At 49.5% G+C, this 19,420-nt stretch overlaps 1 protein-coding gene across 1 annotated transcript; it reads right to left on the bottom strand.

Moving 5' to 3' along the window:
• Nucleotides 1–453: 453 nt before the first annotated feature.
• Nucleotides 454–18,237, bottom strand: DLST (dihydrolipoamide S-succinyltransferase). Its single transcript, XM_051620478.1, has 15 exons — nt 18,127–18,237; nt 13,703–13,736; nt 12,353–12,401; nt 11,286–11,341; nt 10,410–10,484; nt 9,972–10,027; nt 9,153–9,264; nt 8,486–8,641; nt 8,134–8,219; nt 7,351–7,448; nt 5,382–5,512; nt 4,746–4,819; nt 3,812–3,895; nt 3,102–3,269; nt 454–2,628 (listed from the first exon to the last, which is right to left on the bottom strand). Exons 1-15 carry the CDS (start codon nt 18,193–18,195, stop codon nt 2,494–2,496), a joined length of 1,383 nt encoding a protein of 460 aa, XP_051476438.1. The 5' UTR covers nt 18,196–18,237; the 3' UTR covers nt 454–2,493.
• Between the last annotated feature and the right edge of the window lie 1,183 nt (nt 18,238–19,420).

The raw sequence follows: 19,420 nt of genomic DNA, 5'->3' as shown, positions 1-19,420 counted from the left end.
AGCAGCAACACCCTGCTCCTGACAGCCTGGCTCTCGGGCGGCAGTAGGAGGGCTTGTCCACCAGGGGGGAGCAGAATCCAGGAGAAGCTCATCTCCCGCCCCAGCAAAGGCAGGGAACGCAGCAAAAGCTGCGCAGAGGAAACGGGGAGCCGAGCGCTAACGCCAGAGCAGGCCAGGGACCAGCTAAGCCTGGGGCTTTTCCTCTCCAGAGCAGCCTGAACCCCCCAAGCAGCAGGCTCCCCACTTAACCAGCCTCCTAGTCCCGAGTCAGAGGAGGGTCAGCAGGACTGACTCAGGCCTGCGGCAGAAGCCACAGGATGGCATCTTGCAAGATGCCCTGGGCATCACCCAGGAGGGGCAAAAACAGTAAGCTTCAAACACAGCAGCTGCACGACCCTCTACAGTTTGCCAGGCTGTCATTTTAAGAGCATGACTGTACATTCACTCCCTAGATAGTTCAAAGGCCTCATTTATTGCAGCTCCAGACAGAATACAGGCATTTCCCTTCCCCGGGCTCACATACCAAGTCAAGCTGGGTTCTCTGTATCCTCAACCAGCACGAGGCATGGGGTGCTAGCAGCATTTTTTAGTCATAACCTTCTCTTTCATTCACTGAATTTGTGCAAAAGCAGCTAGAGTCTTCAACCTTCCTTTACTGTACAAGGAAGGGACTTTTTCTCTCTCCTCCTAACCTTCTACCTCACCCAGAGGAAAGCCAGCTCCAAGCACTGGTTTGTCCCTTATCTGGCAGGAAGCAGTGGGAACCAGTACCAGGAACTGCTCTCCCTTTGGTCAGCATGCCAGCTGTGAAAGCAATCATTTTCTGTTAAAAGGGGCTGCCTTCCTCACTCGTAGTCGGGAAGGGCAAACCATTCTCTGAAGTTGATGTCAGAGCTGGAAAAACCCTGCCATGATCCAGGAACAATTAACAGGGATGGTTCCTCAGGGAAATGCTCAGTACCACAGACAGCTTTTGCTTCACAGTTCTTTAAAGATACTTTCTCTCTCTGCAACCCTCAACAGCCTTTTTCTCACTTTCATGATTTACAACACTCCTGTTCTATCAGGGAAAAACCAAACCAGCTCTACCCATGTACTTTAAGAGCCATCATGCCCTGTAACAAATACTGAGATTTCCTTGCCCTCTTACAGAGTTCTGTTGCTAGACCACGAACAGGATGATTTCCAGTCCTGAAATCCTCATCTTTGCTGGGAAGAGCCAATTCTGTGCCAAAGAGGCTTTGAGGGCAGTAGAACTCACAGCCAGAAAAGCCTCAATTTAGTACCATCAGGGACAGGCCCAGCTCCCGTTCCCTCTTTTCTCACACCATCAGGTAAGTTTCTTATGCTACATTAGGGATGCTGCTCCTCCCCCAGAAGCTGCTGCTTGCTCCTCAAACACACCCCACCTTGCAGTCATCGCCCAGTTTTATTTCATTTAAAATCTGCTGTGTTAAATATTTTAGTTACAAGTTCTGTGTAGAGGGTAAGAGTAATACTCTGCAGGCACTAGCAACCCCCTCACTCCCCGATACATGTGTGCGCTATTGGATTAAGGACTGCCCCCCTCCCCCCAAAACCAGCAGCCTTGGGCTGGGATATACATTACACTGAAAGACCTGGCCCCCTCCAGCTGTCTCTGCTGGTAGCAGGCCAAGCTCTCACACGCAGGAAGCCAGCAGTTGGATCCACCACCAGTGAGCTGCAATTCAAGGACAGCTGCAGGGGGCTGGTTCTTACCCCCGTGTCAGGCATGTAATGGTGAAAGGGTTGTCCCCCCCAGGAATGGTGCTACCTCCACAGAGGTCATGGGCTCTGCCCACCTGGACATGAGCATTCATGCCACAGTGACCAGGCTGGAGAGATAAATGATCTCCAAGGGAAAGCAGGGGAGCTGCCACCGCTGCGTTCCTGTCTGTGGAGGGAGTGTAACTAGGGCACTACCAGAGGTATGACACCTACCTCAAGCCCTGCTCTGATCAAAACCTCTGCTGCAAGCAGCCTGGGGGTCCCCAGACTGTCCTTGCAAGGCAGATGAGTGTGAAATACTTTCAAGCAAAACAGGGAGAGAACAGCAGCCTTTCCTCTCCTCTCCCTCCCAGGAACATCAGTGCTAGGAAATAAAGCTGAACCCTGCTTGGAGCAGCAGGGAAGGGTACCCTAGCACAGCAGCAGCGAGCAGATTCCAGTGGTACAGGACAAGCTAGAGGTGAGAGTTTGGTGCTGTGAGGAAGAGGATGCCACAGAGATGGCTTTGGAAAGGCAGTGCCATTCAGTGGTTGTCCCACTGCATAGCAATCCCAGTGAGAAACTGAACCTTCGTGAAACAGAACAGGAAGGGAGGTAGGAGCTATCCCCATGATTCCCGGTGGGACAGCTCCCATCACAGCGGAGGGAGACTGGAATGACCCCTGCCAGTTACTGAATGCCCTGCATTGTCCCTGCTGGTGCTGCGGCCCTGCCCTGGGTGGGATGTGTGGGGGTGTGGCTGCTCTACAGGTCGAGCAGCAGCACGCGGGGATCCTCCACCGCTGCCTTGATCTTGCGCAGGAAGGTGACGGCCTCTCTGCCGTCGATCAGCCGGTGATCGTACGTCAGCGCCACGAACATCATGGGCCGCACCTCGACCTGCAGGGGAGGAGTAAGACAGGCACTGGTGAGCTCAGCCCTACTGCCTGCATGATGCCATCCTGTGAACCCAGGGAAAACATGGCTTTTTCCTATCCCTGTTCCAGGGCTCAGGCCCCTCTGGATGTGTCCTGCCTGGCAGGATTACCCGCCCACACTCACTCACCCAGGCTGGATCCACACCGCACAAAACTAGGTCCCTTTCTGGAGCTGTTTTCTATCACAAAGGCTACAGCCTCCCCCTCCTCCCCACACCTAAGCAGATTATCCAGTTCTCCCTCTCACAGATAGGACAAGGTACCTGGCACACCTCAAGCAAGTGCCAGTAAAGCTGCCCTACACCCATTAGTCTCTGCTCCTCCTTCACAGTAAAGCCTTTTAGAAGATGACAGCAGCCCTCTAGAAAAAGCATACAGGCTACGGTCTTCATCCCACTGAGCCCTCCCCTCTGAAACCTGCACAGCTCCACCAACCTTGCCTCCCACAGCAACAGGCCTGTCGACGATGGCATGCATGCCCAAGATGGCAGACTGGGGTGGGTTAATGATAGGTGTCCCAAAGAGTGACCCAAAAACCCCTCCGTTGCTGATTGTGAAAGTGCCGCCATCCATGTCTTCAATGGCCAGTTCATTTTTCCGTGCCTACAAGAAAAAGAAAGATCTCAGAAAGGCACATAAATCACAAAAGGCAAAGGACAAGAGTTTGGACATTCACCCTCTCCAGAAATAAATGCTGATGGCAAGAGCTTCACTTATTGATCTGTTCAGCTGAAAACCAGCACAAATTAACTTGAAAATGCATCTTGTCTATAGATCTGAACATTCACTGGCTTTGGAGAAGGATTCTCTCGCTTTTGCTTCTAACCCCAGCTTTTGCAAGAGACAGACACAGGGACTCCTACCACAGGGCAGTGCAGCCTTGGTCTCTAAAGACAAAGGTAAAGACACACCACGTCACTAAAGCATAGCCTGCAGTCTTCTGGAAGGGCAATGAGTAGATAGGCCTGTGCTGCAAGGCATGAGCACAGCTACAGCTGTAACTGGATCATTCCCCATAGCCCAACTCAGTGTGTTAGAGGTCAGAGATGACGACAGAGGGATTAAACCAACCCATGCCTATCCATCAACCCCAATTCTTCACATTCCTCTCAACTCTGTTCAGAAAAATCTCCAGCTTTCCTTACCTTCTCCCCCAGCTCGTAGATAGCACGCTCTATGTCAGCAAAGTTCATGTTTTCTACATTCCTAACAACAGGGACCACAAGACCCTAGGGAGAAGCAAAGTGTATGATCAGCAAATTCACTGCCGTGACACACAGATAAGTGTTATCAGGCAGGAGCCTGGCCTCAGCCCAGCAGAGCTCCTGCCTCCTCCTCAGCCCGCAGCAGGCAGCTGGCAGAGCTGCCTCCCACCCTGGCAGCCTGCCAGGAAACCTGGCACAACACACACCAAGGGCTGACACCGTAAATGAGACAACCTCTTTGCCTTTGTTAGCCCACCTCATAAAATTGACCAAGCCTGTCTGGATCCAGCTCCACATCCATAAAAGCAGGTGAGGCACTGGGCAGAGTTCAGCTGCCTTTTTCTACATGAGAAGAGCAGAATCCCTTTGTGCCAGACCTCCCCTAGACTTTGGGAGCACTGACAGAATGTCAGTCCTGGCCAAAACTCTGCCTCACAACAGAATCAGCTAATTCAACAACTGTGTCTCCTGCCCATACTCTCCCTGGACAGGAACATCTCTTTGAAGCAGCAGTGTGATTTACAGAAACGGTGGGACAGCACAGCAGGGTTAGCCAAAGGACAGGTACAGCTTTTGCTGTCTAGGTCATACCCTAAAGTGTTTCCTTAACTTGGCCCTACTCATTAACCACACCGAGACCTATATTGACCTTGTTATTAAATCTCCTCGTACGGTGACAGAATATTCTTGGTCCTCCATTTTCTCCCAAAACCCATCTCAGGAGTCTGCAATGTATCTGATGTCTCCTTTAGAACATCAGTCTCATCAGCAAGTTTCTGCTACAGAGGAACTCAAAGCTGAGCTGGCTCACAGTGTACGATCCTCACAGACCCAAGGATGGAGGAACCACAGCCAGAGCATCCAAGGTACCTACCCGGGGAGTTGCTACAGCAACACTGATGTCCACATAGTCCCTGTACACAATCTCTTTGGTCGTGTCATCAATCACTAGGAGAAAAGAGCTGTGTTACACATGCAGTACTCCAGATCAAGGGTTCAAGGGGCCAGAAGTAGCCAAAAAAATTGTAAGAACTTGCTCATTTGTAGCTTAAACATAGCTCCAGAAAAGAATGAGCCCTCATTGCACTTGTGGGAGAAGCATCATGATAGACAGAAAGGAAATGCAGGCCAGATCAGTCCTCCTCAGACATCTCCATGGTTATTCCCATCTTCTGGGTTTCAGCAAACACCTCTGACACCCCACCCAGGAACTGCATCACACCTACCTCAACCAGCAGGTTCTTCCCTCTGTGGGCTGGTATGCATGGCTCATGCTCCACTCAAGGCAACAGCTTCCTAATAAGAGTCCCTCTTTGCAAGCTCTTTTCTGCCTACATACGTGGCATTAGCAAAACCAGCTGCAGCACACAGGGCTGTGTGCCCTTTTTGTGCATATTTAACTTACTTACTCAAGCTATTAGCCCTGCAATGGACTTGGCCACCTGCTTTGCACCACTCTGCCATGTTCACTGGTCAGATGTGGAGCTCACCAGCAAGGGTCACCACTCACCTGCATTCACAACAGGCTGGTCCTGCAGAGCAAAAGCTGCAGCTTTCACAAAAGCTGACATGAAGCCTAGTTTCAGGTTGTGCTTCTTCAGGAAGGGGTCCTTGTGTACGGCTCTCATCTCCCGGATGTTGCTGCAAAACACACCATGTGCTGGTCAGCATGGAGTCCAAGAAAACACTGTTCCCTCACTCCATAACAACTTTCAGTGCCAGCTCCAAAGACTGCAAACCTGCAACCCCCCAGTCTGCTGAAAAATCCTTCAAATGCCACAGCTGCGATGGGCTGAGGGTGGCTCTAAGGACCCCACCAAAGGATCTACCAGGAACTGGTCCTGGACCACAAACTCAACAGGACAGGGTTAATCTGCAGGGCCCACACTGCAAGGCACAAAAGCAAGATGGGGCATGGCATGTTTCCTGCTGAGGCCTGATGTCGGTCACCAATTCTCTGGAGACACTACTGCTGGTACTGGTGGGCACAGCAGATGGCAATTCCACGTGTGGCTGGGCAGGCCCCAGAAGTGAAAACCCAGGAAATGACAACAGCAGAAAAGATGAATGTGGCGATCAAGGCAAAAACTTAAATCATTGTACAAGTCCAGCACCAGCCAGCACCAGGATGCCTCCATACCCAGCTCTTTGGCTTTGGGAGCTGAACAACTATGAAAGAAATCTTCCCAGGTGCTATGGCAGTGGGTGTCAACCCAACCACAACCCTCCACCACAGAAGTCATGTTTCCCCTCTGCTCATATTTATGAGAAATGAGGCCATTTACAAAAAGTGTACTAAGCTACTGCTACAAGCTCTGCCTATTCCAAGCTAATACCAGATGCAGTGGAATTGCAAGGTCCATCCCTTCCCCCTCCAGAGACCTCAACTCTTTGAAGAGACAGTTTCAGCAAGGGGCAGGGGTCTCCATGGTTTAGAGTGTTTGTTTTCCTGCGCCTAACCTTGTTTAGGTCTAGGATTACTGCCCAAAGACATTAGTGCCTCCCAAGACACAAGGACTGCCGCAATGAGGAGAAGGTTTGCTATGAAACTGGCTCATTATGGCTTCCTCCTCTCAGATGCTGACCCCTGTGGGAAGAAGGAGGCCCCAGCACAGGCCCCCACGAGTCACAATCCCAGCAATCAATCCAAACCAGATTACCAGATGCAATGAGAGCCCGAGGCCTGCGTAAAGCGACACCTCAATGAGCCTCTGAGAGGAGATAAAGCTGCAGCACTTCCCCTCCAATCAAGACTGTTTTGCCAACCTTATTGTTCTGAGACACAAATATTTACATGTTTTGTCTTAAGGAGCAGAATAGGATTTCACAAGGCAATTTGATTTGGGCACAATTTCCCCTTAATGCACTGTAACATAAGCTTACCACCCTTCAAAGCCATTAGTGCATTCAGTCTGTGCAAGCACTTGAGTCAGGAGACCCCCACCTGCCCAGAGGGGATGGGGAAGGATGCTAGTCCATCTCTAGAAAGCTATACCATACAACAGCAAGGGCCTCAGAGCTATGTGGTGCTCACCTGAAAAAGCCCATGAGCCCTGGGGAAGCATCTCATTGGAAGCTAAAGATGCCCCCCTCCAAAAGCAGTAACTTGGTGGGGTGGCAGAATACATCTTGCTGTCTTCTAATAGCTACTACACAAGTGACACTAGTCACTCCTTGTCTTCTGCTCAACATCTACCAGTTCTCAACCAAGAACCACACAGATGAGGAACCAGACCACCCCTTTTACAAGCAGCAGATGACTCCTGAGGAATGACAGCCTGTTAGGAAGCCACACACCCTGTCACACCAACATGGCCCTGATGCAGCTGTGCAGATGGTGGTACACACCTAAGAAAGAGGTCCCAAAATACATGTTGCCAGTCTCTTCAAAGAGTATCAGCAAGGCCTTGGCTGCTAGTTAAAGATGACTGCCTGCATTTATTTCTACTCATAAAAGAAAAAAGAGGTTTGGTCCTCACCTCATATCAATCTCATTGAAAGTGGTCAGCATGGCACAAGTGTTCTGAGCCTCTTTCAGCCGCTGAGCAATACGCTGACGCATCCTATTCATTTTCACCTGAAAATTAAAAAGATATAAGCAGAAGCTGCCTCAAGTTCATCTAAGGGGTAAAACGCACAAGAAACTCAAAAGACCCTTCTTGCCATCTGTTTGACTAGATGTCCAGGGCCTAGATTTTCACTTGAGATCTCTCTAAGGAGCATGACAGGCTGAGGAGTTGACTTAACTATGGAGCTGCCCAGCTCAACACACTGTTCACTTGAAAAGCAGTGCTGAAACCTGTCACAGTATGACTTCTTCTGACCTATGTGTTCCTCAGGACCTCCAAGCATGCACAGGCTTCCTGCATGTGGCTAGTGTGAGAAAAGCAAGACTGCTAAGAAAGTAGGCTGCTCAACCATATTCTCTTAAGAATGCATAAGGCAGGTGCAGTGGCCTCAGTCCTTTGCTGAGGGCTTGTGGACAGCCCAAGCAGATCACACTGAGCCTTCCGTGCTCAGTCAGCAAAGCTCAAGATAAGACTTCTGCCATGAAAGAGCTCTGTCAGACCAGACCTGGCTTGTCCTCCACCCCATCCCTAAGCAGTGCCCTCAGGTACAGAATTTCTCCATCTGCTACAGCCCCAGTGAACTGGGTATGAACAGGTAGATACGGATACATGTGGAAAGCACAAGGCTTATGCCAGAACAGATTGTTACCCAGCAACAGAAGTGCTGGCAAGGCCCCTATTCCCACAGCTTACCCTATGCTCTGATCTGGCACCTTTGCTGGGCACTGCCTCCCCAGGAGGGGCTGCCGCTGGGGCTGCAGCCGGCTTCACTGCAGACACTGAGGGTAAAGAACACATCAGTCAAAAAGGGAAGGAGGGGCTTGGCCACAGTGCCCTGAGGTAGAAAGCCCATTTGAGCCTCTTGCCCGTGCAATGCAGCAGTTTGAATTGGGCTGCACAGGTTCCAGGCACGGCTGAGCTCTCCCGTCTGCAGCATGCAGGGAAGCCTTTGCCACAAACACCAGACCGTTTGCTGTCTTTTACTTCATACACTCTCCACAAGGAAGAGAGGCTTGAAGCTAGGAGAAAACAGCTGTTGCCTCACCTGGTTTGCTGTCGATGGGCTGAGGTGACACGGGTGGCACTGGTGGCATCGTAGTGGGAATTGGTGCTGCAGGAGGGGGAGGAGCAGCCGCAGCTACAGGTTCAGGGGCTGCAGGAGGAGGAGGGGCTGCTGCTGGTTTGGCCTTGGCAGGAGCAGCTGAAAGACAAAGAAGAACCATGGTACGGACAATCACAGCTTCCACTGTCAGTGATCTCCAAGTCCAACCAACTTGACAAAAATTCAGCCTCTGGCACAGGGGTTTTATGTTCTTGGCACTACTGAAATGGCAGGAGCCACCATTGCAAGAGGATCCCATAATTAAAGTGTTTAACTCATCAACACCCTAGATCTCCTCACTGTGCAGGACACTGGGTGCTAAACAGAAGAGAGTGGAGAAGGGAGTTATGTCAGGAGTGTTTTCAACTACCTTTAGCTTAGAGCTGCAGTCTCCTCCAAAGGGAGAGAAAAGGAAATTACCCCTTCAGAAGGACTAAAATTATGCTCTTCTAATGGATAACAAAATATAACAGAATATTTTATTCCATCTACAGAGGCAGATGAAGAAGACATTTAGCCTCCCAGGTTCCTCTAAATGCCTTGCTTCTATCTTCAAACACAGACTGGTGGAAACAGGAAGGCCTGTGCAAGTTATACATGCCTGACTTACCTCCAGTTTTCCTGAGTTTGAACAGAGGTGTCCCCCCTTCCACTTTGCCACCGTCGGGTACCAGAAGGGCTTCAATCACACCAGCTGCTGGGGCTGGAACTTGGACTGATGTCTGCAAAAAAGAAAATCAGTGAAATTCCCCCAAACATTTGATGGAGAATAAGTGCCCAAAAGAAAATGCCAATATGCACAAATACACATTGTAATTTGGCACAGACAGTGGCTCTGTCTCACACCATTTGCACCAGTTTTCACACAGTTCACTAGGACTTTGTGCCAATACTTAGAAGTTTTAGGAGATGCTGGCAGTGTAACATATAGCCTGATCCTCCTGCTCTAGGGTACAATCAAGAAGTGATCTGCTGCCAGCATCTGCCTGACAGCAACACAGGAAGCAGAACTTGGCAGGGAGTTTTAACAAGAACTTGTAAGATTAAGAGTTCTTTAAGCAGTGAGGGAGCTTAAAGACTAAATTTAAAACAATCTCTAAACATCCCCTGGCTCTGCAGATTCCTCCTGTTTAAACACAAACAGCTTTCAGAGCTTAGAGCATCAAAATTGGAAGGAGTGGAACTGTAGCTCCAACAAACATCAGCACCACTGATAAACTTAATTACTTGTATGAGGAAGGAAGATTTATCAAAGAATTTTCACTCAAGGCATAGCCAGCTTTCATACTAGATGAGAAACGCTTCTCTCCATGAAGGCAGCAAGAGACACAAGTAGAGTCTGCAGGCTCTAGGAGCTCTCCACGGGAGAGGAACCATACGGGGTACCTGCTACAAAACTGGAAAAAGTTTGGGTCCAGAAAACTCCTACCTTATCTGTTTCAATCTCACACACCACTTCATCTTCTGCCACTGTGTCTCCAACAGCTGCATGATAGATATGAAGATCACTGTGAGTAGGGAGGTGTGCTCCAGCCTCCTCTCTTAAGCCACAGCAGTCTCCCCCACTAACCCAGAATTTTCTCACCCCAGTTCTCCACAACTTCTAAAGGAAAAGTCTAGCTCAGTCTACTGCAGAGTTTGATTCCAGTTTAAGCATTACCCTTCACCCAATATTACCCATGACAGAAAGGTGCCAAGGCAGTAACTGCGATCCTCATCCCTTAGGAGAACTGCAATTAACTGCCTCATTTGTCACAGACTGAAAGGCACAGAGCAGGCTGTCAGTCAGTGAACCACAATCCATCCCTAAGCCATCCAGCACCGCAGCAAAGGTGCTAAGAATTTCAGGGAAGAGGCAATGGCTTACCTTTCTCCCACCTGACATCTCCTTCTGTGACTGACTCTGCAAAGGCTGGTGTGTTCACTGTAACCACGTCATCCCCTGTGAGAAAGACAGAGAGACTTGAACGCATTCAGAGCTCAAATCTCAAGGCATTGGTTAATTCCTATCATCAGGACTCTACTAGAGGGGGTGGGTCAACAGACTTTAAATGTTGGTCTTTTTCTTTCAGCAATTATTAATATTTAAACCCAAGATAAACTCCCATCTGACAAAGTAACATTTTGGCAAGAAAGTCAGACAAAATCTTTAGGCACCTGGGACATAAACCCTCAGCCATTCACTAAGGTGGGACAGCAGTGGGCCTAGACCAAGGATTAAAAGGTTCAGCTATTGTCAGGACAGCAACAGAATCATAGAACCACAGAATGGTTTGGGTTGGAAGAGACCCTAAAGATCATCTAGATCCAAGTTCCCTGCACTGGCAGGGACACCTCCCACTAGATGAGATTGCTCAGAGCCCCATCCACCCCTGCCTTGAACAATTCCAGGGATGGGGCTTCCACAACTTCCCTGGACAACCTGTTCCAGTGTCTTACCACCCTCATAGTGAAGAATTTCCTCCTAATGTCTAGTCTAAACTTTCCTTCTTCAAGTTTTAATCCATTACGTGTTCCTACCCCTTGCTACAGGCCCTTGTAAAAAGCCCCTCCCTAGGTTTCCTGTAGCCCCTTCAGGTACCGGAAAGCTGATAAGGTCTCCCCAGAGCCTGCTCTTCTCCAGGCTGAGCAACCCCAGCTCTCTCAGGCTGTGTTCACAGGAGAGGTGCTCCAGCCCTCTGATCATTTTCCTGGCCATAGGCAGCACAAGAGCCATCTTGCTGACTCCTGACTTTTTACTTACTACATATCGCAGTGGTTCTGAAGTAACGGACAGTGAAGACACTGGAGCTATTTACTCTGCAGAGAGAGAGAAAGTTATGAACATGGAAGCACAATGTTCTGGAGGCTGCCAGCACCAAGCTGAAGTACAGAATTTACATTTGCTTAACTGATCTGAAAGGCTGCTCAGTTGTTTTGATGTATTTGTTCCAAAGGACACCTACTTACTGCTCAAGTTGCAACAATCTCACTAAGAAGAAAGGACACATTACAGCCTACAATCACTAGTGTTCTCAGAAACTCTAAGAACTGATGATTATGGAATTTCAATTTAGGGAAATCACCAAGAGAACCTCTGTGGTTTAAATACCGACAAAAGGCTGACCCAGCCAGCCCACGCTACACCCAAGACTAGGGCAGTAAACATTTTTTTACCTCCAGATCAGGACTCTCATCTCTATAAAAGTTGCTAAATTGCCCCAAAAAAAAAAAAAAGAGAAAGCATCATAAATTGTTTTTGGTAACACATCCAAAACAGCTACTTCTCTCCATCCTGTCCCTTCACAGGAAGCTGGCAATCCCAAGCATTCCCAACGACGTGTGCTTTAGCACCTCCTCTAACACAGGCTACTTGGTGCAAGAGAACAGCATTTCAGGCATTTATGGATGCGCTCTCAAGGTTATTTCCCCAAAGAATTTTTTACAAGACCACCTCAGCAGTTTAGACCTTGCCATAAGAACTAGAGCACCATGAACCACCCACTTCTCCTGTCAGAAATGCTACCAGGAGGCCATCGTGGTGCAAGTAAGACTTCTAGTCAGATAATCAAAGGGTAGAGATCCATTTATCACAGATCTCCTAATTCCTGTCCCTTCCCTAGATATTTGGTTCCAGGTAAAGCTTATTTTAAGCATGCCACAGTTTCTGACCTGCAAAACCTGGATTTCGTTAGGCCTAGCTCCATGTTCCTACAATGTGCACAGGGATTTTATGACAGACAACCATATTCTGCCTCCCAGTCTCCAAATCCTATGAGGACTAGAGCAGCCTCAGTCTCTCAACATCACAGCTCTCCTGGGGATACTTACACAAGCTTCCTGCTGTTGGTGTAAGCCAGTCCCTGGCTCCCAGCCACACCTGTGAATGAGAATGGTGTTACAGCACAGGAACGTTATCCAGCCATCAAGTGCCCACGTCAGCTAAAAAAGCGCAGAGGACACCACTGTCCACCCTGAAAGAAGCTTGGGACTAAGCAGGGAACAGAGCCATACAGAGCCACTTCAGTGCCAGCAAACATGCCCAGAGCTTGCCAAGAATGGTGGTCTTGTCTTCATTTAGATTTGTAAAAAGATGGAAAAAAAAGACTTACATGTTGGCCTTGAAGAGCTAACAAAGCAGCAGCTACCCCAGTCAGAACAAAACCAGAAAACCAGCTACCAGGGACACCTTCAGGACTGCTAAAACATTAGTTGCTGCTGAGTTATCCTCACCAATACAAAGGGGTTCCTCATAGAAGCAAGGCATCAGTCCCCTAAGAGGCACCCTCAGGAAGCCTCACAATTGCATGGACAGTTAAGGAGGAAAAACAGAATAAAAATAGGGTGCAGAGCAGCAAGCCACCATCGTCCCTCCTCTCTGTCCACTCCCTGGCCCAAGAATACTTCCAAAACTGACAGCAGGGAGGTGCTTGCATATGTTCTCAGCTTCATGTACCCCACCATCCTCTTCCCACACTGCTCACATGCCCTGGTGCAGAAATTTTGATTAGACACTGAACTCTTGTCCTTCGTCTCTTTCAGGGCACTGGGCAGTTTTCCTGACTGATCTTAAAGAGTCAGAACAGCAACTGGAGAATTGTCTTGATTACACAATGCCAGAAGAATCATTTCCCCACCTGATTTTTTTAAAAAAGTGATATGGTTTTGACACTATTCTCTAATAAGAGCTGATACTGGAACTTGAGAAACCAGAAAAGGTAAGCAGATTTAACTGGTTTCTCAAAGTGGAATCAGAAGTGAGTGAATGTAATGCTATATAGACACAGTACGGCTAGAAAAAGCAGAGTGTGGCAAAATCCAGTTTAAGCACTGAGGAGGAGTTCAGAGGCATACTAGATTTGATATGCCACTTAATATTCACCCATCATTTTTGAAGGAGTTTATTAGAGAGCAGGTCTCTGCCAACAGAGTGTGTTTCAAGCACTGCAGTGCTTGAAATACACTGTGCTACTGCTTCTGGGAAATCTTCACTGGAGCTGAATGGATTGGGCAGCACAGACAATAGGCAAGGGGAGGCACTCACATGGAAACACAGCTCATTTCACCAACACTTCATGACATGATTGACAGAAACAAACCCAAATAAAACCTATTACCAACTTCCATCATCAGCTCTGTTCCATCTAGGTAGTTTGAAACAAGTAGAAGTGTGGAACTCACCAGACAGAGTGCATCTTGCCAGAGTACAGTTCCCCTGTCAGAGAGAAGAGGAACTATCATCATTGCAAGAAAATGGACCCACCCTAAAATTACTTTGTTTTTCCCACGTGACCTGGATAAGAGACAGGACCCACCATCCCCATGCTCCAGACTGCAGGCATGCAACTTTCCCAGTGTGCAAGAGTGGGAGATGGTGAGAGCATCTATGCCCTCTGCTTTGTCTGCTTCCAGGATGCTTTCCTGTGGAGTGACGATATGCCCGATGCACTTGGTTCTCAAGTATGGCTCCAGCTGTTTTGACCCTCTCATGGACACTTTCCTCTTTAAGAGGGAACAAATTTCTAAAGACTCATTCACTAAAATGTGCTATAAATGTGAAGGTCAAGGGTAGCTACTGGATACGATTAAAAAACATCTCATAATGTTTACTCCTACAGTCACAAATACAGCATCTGGGGGTTTTTTGTTTGTTTGTTTTAAGGCTATGGAGCTTTTGAACTCCACAAGGCCAGAATTTCCCTCGATGGCACTTCATACCCACGTACTTAATCATTGACTGCACTCCTAGCTCAGCATAACATTCCTCAAAAGACATTTCAAGGTATTGCAGTTACTTTCCCTTGTGTTATTACACATTTCTCTAGCATCAAACCTGCAGACATGGAGAACCAAAAACTTTTTAAAAGCTATAGGAAAATATCACCGTAACCATGACTAAAACACAGTTGGACTGCTCTGGAAACACAGCTACTCAGCAGCTCAAAGCATCCTTATCCAGCAGCTGAGGTAAGATGTAAAAAATAGATTTCATTCACACCTTCAGTATCTGAAGGGAAGTTTGCATATAAGCCCTGATTTCAGCTTCACCAGAGCAAGCAGGATGGGATATAAGTGATCTTAAATATAAAAATAATTTTTGGAGCTGTGCCTGATAAGGTAACATAGACATCAAAGATCAAAGAGTTATTTAAGCTTACCACACTGTCTACAGGAGTGAGTGTTGTAGCATACCAAAATATATTCAGTGACCACTTCATATCATCAAAACTAACAACAGGTCTGGAATCCGCCCCCTGGCAGTTTAGTTACCCAAACTTATTGATGGATTTGGCTTCTCAGATATAAACGCTTGATGAATTCATTGATAATTGAACAGGGTTATGATTAGCTGGGCTGAGGACACAGGCAGCTTGGCTGACTTGCTGCTAAGCCAGCCTGAGCCCCGCAGAGCTCAGGAGATCCAGCACAGCACCATGCAGCCACCCTGCTTCCTGGCCCACTGCAGGGACCAGCCATCCTGGACGCACAATCCTGCAAAACCAGCTTCCTTGGCACCCACTGGAGGCCCTGCCCCAGGTCTGGCTGGGGAAGGGAAAGCAGGGAGCACTGTGCAGCCTTTACAGAGTCATTGCGAATGCTACAATGACTAATCTTGGTGCAGCACTGGCCCCCTGCTAACTCTGATCTGGTTTGTCTAGAGCTTGCCCTAAGCTGGGATCAGCAAGACAAACTTCAAGTTAACTCTGCTTGGTCAAGTATCTAAAGCACCACAATCCTCAGGACATGTTTGTTCCTGTACTGATCAAACTCTTCCCACTTCCTGTAGTGCCCCAGATAATACAAAGTCAATCACAAATAAACAACTTGAGCTCCCCTCTGCCTACTAATGTTCTCCTGGGTGCTTTATAAAAAAAAGTGGTAAAGGTAGTCCTTGCATCCCAGGCAGAACTTAAGAAAGAGCTACAGGCCCAGACTGAGGCAGAAACAGCCAATTTTATTTGCTCAGGACCAGTTTACTATAAGGTTAAAAAAAAAAGTTTAGAAGGCCTGTCCTAAAATAAATTGTTGTGAGAAAACACATCCACAGGTCTCTTCCATCAGATGTGCCACAACTGCTGCAAAATTAAGGAAAAAACTGGTATCCCTCTATCCTTCTGCAGCAATGAGGGAAAGAGCTCTAATGCAAGGAAGAAGCCACTAATGAAAGACAGAGACTCCCTCTGTCTTGCGTCCAACCCTGAACCATAGCACCTTGGAGATGTGTGTGCAGCTTGGATTGATGCCTGACAGGGTTGTTTCCTGTTCCCTTTTTCCCCAAAGGAATCACTAAGTCTGCCCTCTGCTTGATCTTTGAGCTTTTTCAGTGAAAATGGGAACATTTAGGTTTTGCTAGCTGGCATTAGCACTTTCAGTCACTTTAAAGAGATAGCCTTTACTTGGAGAACTAGGTCTTCATCTAATTAGCTAGTTACTCACATACCAAGTGATTACTTTTGCCCCATGTTTCACATGACTTCTCAGAATTGCTTTTATAACTGCTATTAAGTCAAAGTGACCCTGGCACACAGTGTCCCAGGCCACACCTTTCAAGGAGCCATCACCTTCCAGTAGGTCACCACACAGTGAAATAAATTACAGAATACATCAGCTAAAGCAACAGCCTGTAAACCTACATTTCTTCTCCCACAGTGGGAACAGGGACCAGTTCAGCTGAGGTCACTAACTGAGCAGGAAGGTACAGTTAATTTCAACAAGGGCAAAGCAGAGGCCCAGTGCTGGGCAGCTCTGACCACAGGCAAAGCAGCAGTCAGTTCTCCAGCCATGGCTTCTTCAAAGCAAAGCAGCTGCTGCTTTAACAAGGATTAACGCAAACCACTGTTAGGCATAAAAAAAAAAAGTCCCACTGCACACCTTTGATGGGTTTTATGCACAGTAGGCAGACCAGATGCAAAGATGGGATGAAGATAACAGTATCCTTTACCACTCAGCATGAACTCCTCCAGCATGCAGGAAGGTCAAACAGGGAAGAAAAAGTTTTTAACAAACTCTTCCCCAAATAAATAAATGGCCTTGCTTCTCAAAGCACCGAACACAGCTCCTGATCAAAACATCCTTTTCAGACTAGCTCTTCTCTGGACTTTTTCAGGTCATCCTTCAACAGCTGCTGTTCCCACACTCCTGAGTTTTACATGCTTGGATGCAGGCTACTGATGCACGTTCATTTTTTCTACTTGATATATGAATCCATAATCTTTTTCTCTTCTACGCAAAATCCAGCCAGCTCTTCCCTACCCTCATTGTTTCTTGCTGACTCCACTGCTCTCCCAGTCAACCCCACACTTCTGAATTTTGTACATGTGTATTGCTCTTCTTCCATCACAGGTTTAACAAATTATGGCATTTTTCTGTCGCTCCAAAAAGACTGTATTAGTCCCTTCATCAAAACTCACTTCCCATATCCCTACTCAAATGGGAATCCAACTACTACCACCGTCTTGACTTCTCAACTTTTTGAATACATCTAGCAGGTTAACCAAAATTATCTCCCCTTCCTAGTAGTCAACTACAAGCTCGTGTAATGTCCCGAGCTACTGACTAGTTTTGTAAAAGGTTTGAATGCTCCATTTGGCTTGTCCCCCCGTTCTGTATAATTACACAGCACCACTGAGAGCTGACAAAGCTTAAACACTGCTAAAATGCCCCTTAAATTAGCTTGTTTTAAACTGTGCTATAATCAATTTGTATCTACATATAGCAAATGGTAACTATGTAGTTAAACTGTTTACAGTGCACGCTTATATACACACATGCATCTTGATAAACAGAAACGTGTTTGTAGTGCCCAGAGACAAGCACTTAACATACAGCAGCCCTTTGGGGAAGCACGACGTGGCTAAACGTCCCACCACACGACTCGCCCGCCTCCATTCACATGATGCCTCAAGTCAAATCTCATGCTCCAAGGTTTCAGTTAGTCACCGGGAAGAGCACTGACCTCTTGCCTCCTGCAGGCACGCACACGCGTGTGCGTGTGCACAGAGCTACGCACGCCTGCACTTCAAACGGCAGCAGCCGCCAGCAGAGCCCAGCCGGCCCGGGCCGCCCCGCCGCGGGCTCCAGCAGCGGCTCTGCCCGGTGCGGCGCCGCAAGCCCCAGTGCCCCCCGCCGCTCTGTGACCGAGCACGGGAACTAAACACGCAAGAGGACCCCGGTGCCTGCGGACTCCGCCGCGCCGGGCCCAGCCGGCCGGGAGGCTCCGTGGCGGGGGGTGCGAAGCGAGTGGGGCTGCCAACCGAAAGCCCCTCTCTGCAGCCGCCGCAGCGCCGGCTCCCGGCAGCGCTCCCGGCCCGGCCCCGCGCCGCGGACAGGCCGCCGGGAGACACCGCCTTGCCCAGGGGACGGCGGGCCCGGCCCGGGCGGCGCGGGGCAGCGGCGGCCACAGCGCCGGGCACGGGCACGGGAAGGGGCCGCCCGCCCCGCCCGCCCCGCGGCGGCGGCTCCTCGCGCAGAGGCGGAGAGCAGGGGGGGACGCGTCCCGGTGCCCTTGGCGGCGGCAGCGCCGTCTCGCCCGCCCGCCCAGCCGCCGCCCTCCCTCCCTCCCTCCCTCCTCCCCTCCCGCGGCCGGAGCTCACGGCGGGCAGTACCTGCCGGAGGGCGCGCAGCGACCGGCCCAGCGCCCGGCCCAGGCAGCGGGACCGCCACAGCAGCAGCATCGCGGCGGCGGCGGAGCCGGAGGGCGGACACCGGAAGCAGGCCCGGCGGGCGCCGGAAGCACGCGGGGCCAGACCAACCTGCGCGGCGCGGGGGGGAGCGCGGCCGGGGGCCCGGCCCGCGGCGGGGGCGGCCGGGGCTGCGGGGCGGGGGCGGCCCGCGGTACCGCGGGAGCTCCGTGTGTCGGGAGCTGCACCGAGCCTGTCTTCCGCAGCCCTGCAGGGCAGCGGGCCCGCAGGCCCTTTGGGTGTGCCTTGTGTCCTGTCCAGCGTCCTGCTCCCCGGCCTGCCCGCGTCCAGCTCACGCAGACACCGGAGCTTTCAGGTGATGAGTTAACATCGCCTGTGATTCCTGTCACCTGCAATTCCTGGCACATAAATGGGCCTGCCTACTCCCAAACGGTGCTGTTTCGTGAGGCTTTCCACGGAACCGTCGAGCGCTGGGGGTGCAGTAGGTCTGGCTGCTTGCCTTGGCAAATCCTGCGGCTGGGCTCACGGCAGGATGCTGCCACGAACAGCAGCCTGTGGCAGGTTGCTTGGCTAGAAATGAGCAAGGAAGTCATCTCACCACCTCACCAGGGCAAACAGGCAAATGAGTAAACCCTGTTCCTCTCGTGTGGTCTGTATGTGGAAAAGATCAGAGAATCCCCCACTCAGCTTCTGTTTTCTGCCTGCTTCCCGGTGGGAAACCACTGGTGGAAGAAAACCTAAGGAACCCAATTGCAGAATCTGAGAATTAGCTTGGGATAGTCATAAAAGGCTGTCTGGCAGCCATGCATCTCCCAAGGAGCTAAGTTTACATTATGCACACGTCCTTAATTTAGCCATTGCTTAATAATACATGAATGATAAACTGCAGTCTTCAAAACAGTCTCCTAATATAAATTCACAACAAACATCCCTGGGATAATTTTCAAAGAAAAGAGGTTGAATGAAAATCAACAAGGGACAGTCTCTGAGGTTTTGAGGATGTGCTGACTGCTTTAATGAAAATCAACAGAGCCAAGAAGGCTCTCTGCCAGAGATTCCTCCGTTGTCTTTCGAGGGCTAATAGTGTTGAACAAGACCATCTGATGTCAACTGCTTTTACCCACAGCCTCCTGCCTACCCACTGGATACAGCATCATCCCCACGTTCAGTCAGTGTGCGGAGGCAAAGCAGATGAAGCCACAGGAGCGGTAGACGTGGCCAGGCTTTGTCCACCTGTCTGACAGCTCCCGCATGAAGT

The sequence above is a fragment of the Apus apus genome, chromosome 5, assembly GCF_020740795.1.
Source record: "Apus apus isolate bApuApu2 chromosome 5, bApuApu2.pri.cur, whole genome shotgun sequence".
Lineage (NCBI taxonomy): Eukaryota > Metazoa > Chordata > Aves > Apodiformes > Apodidae > Apus > Apus apus.
Note: the sequence above shows the minus strand (reverse complement) of the source record. Positions and strands in the feature narration are given on the sequence as shown.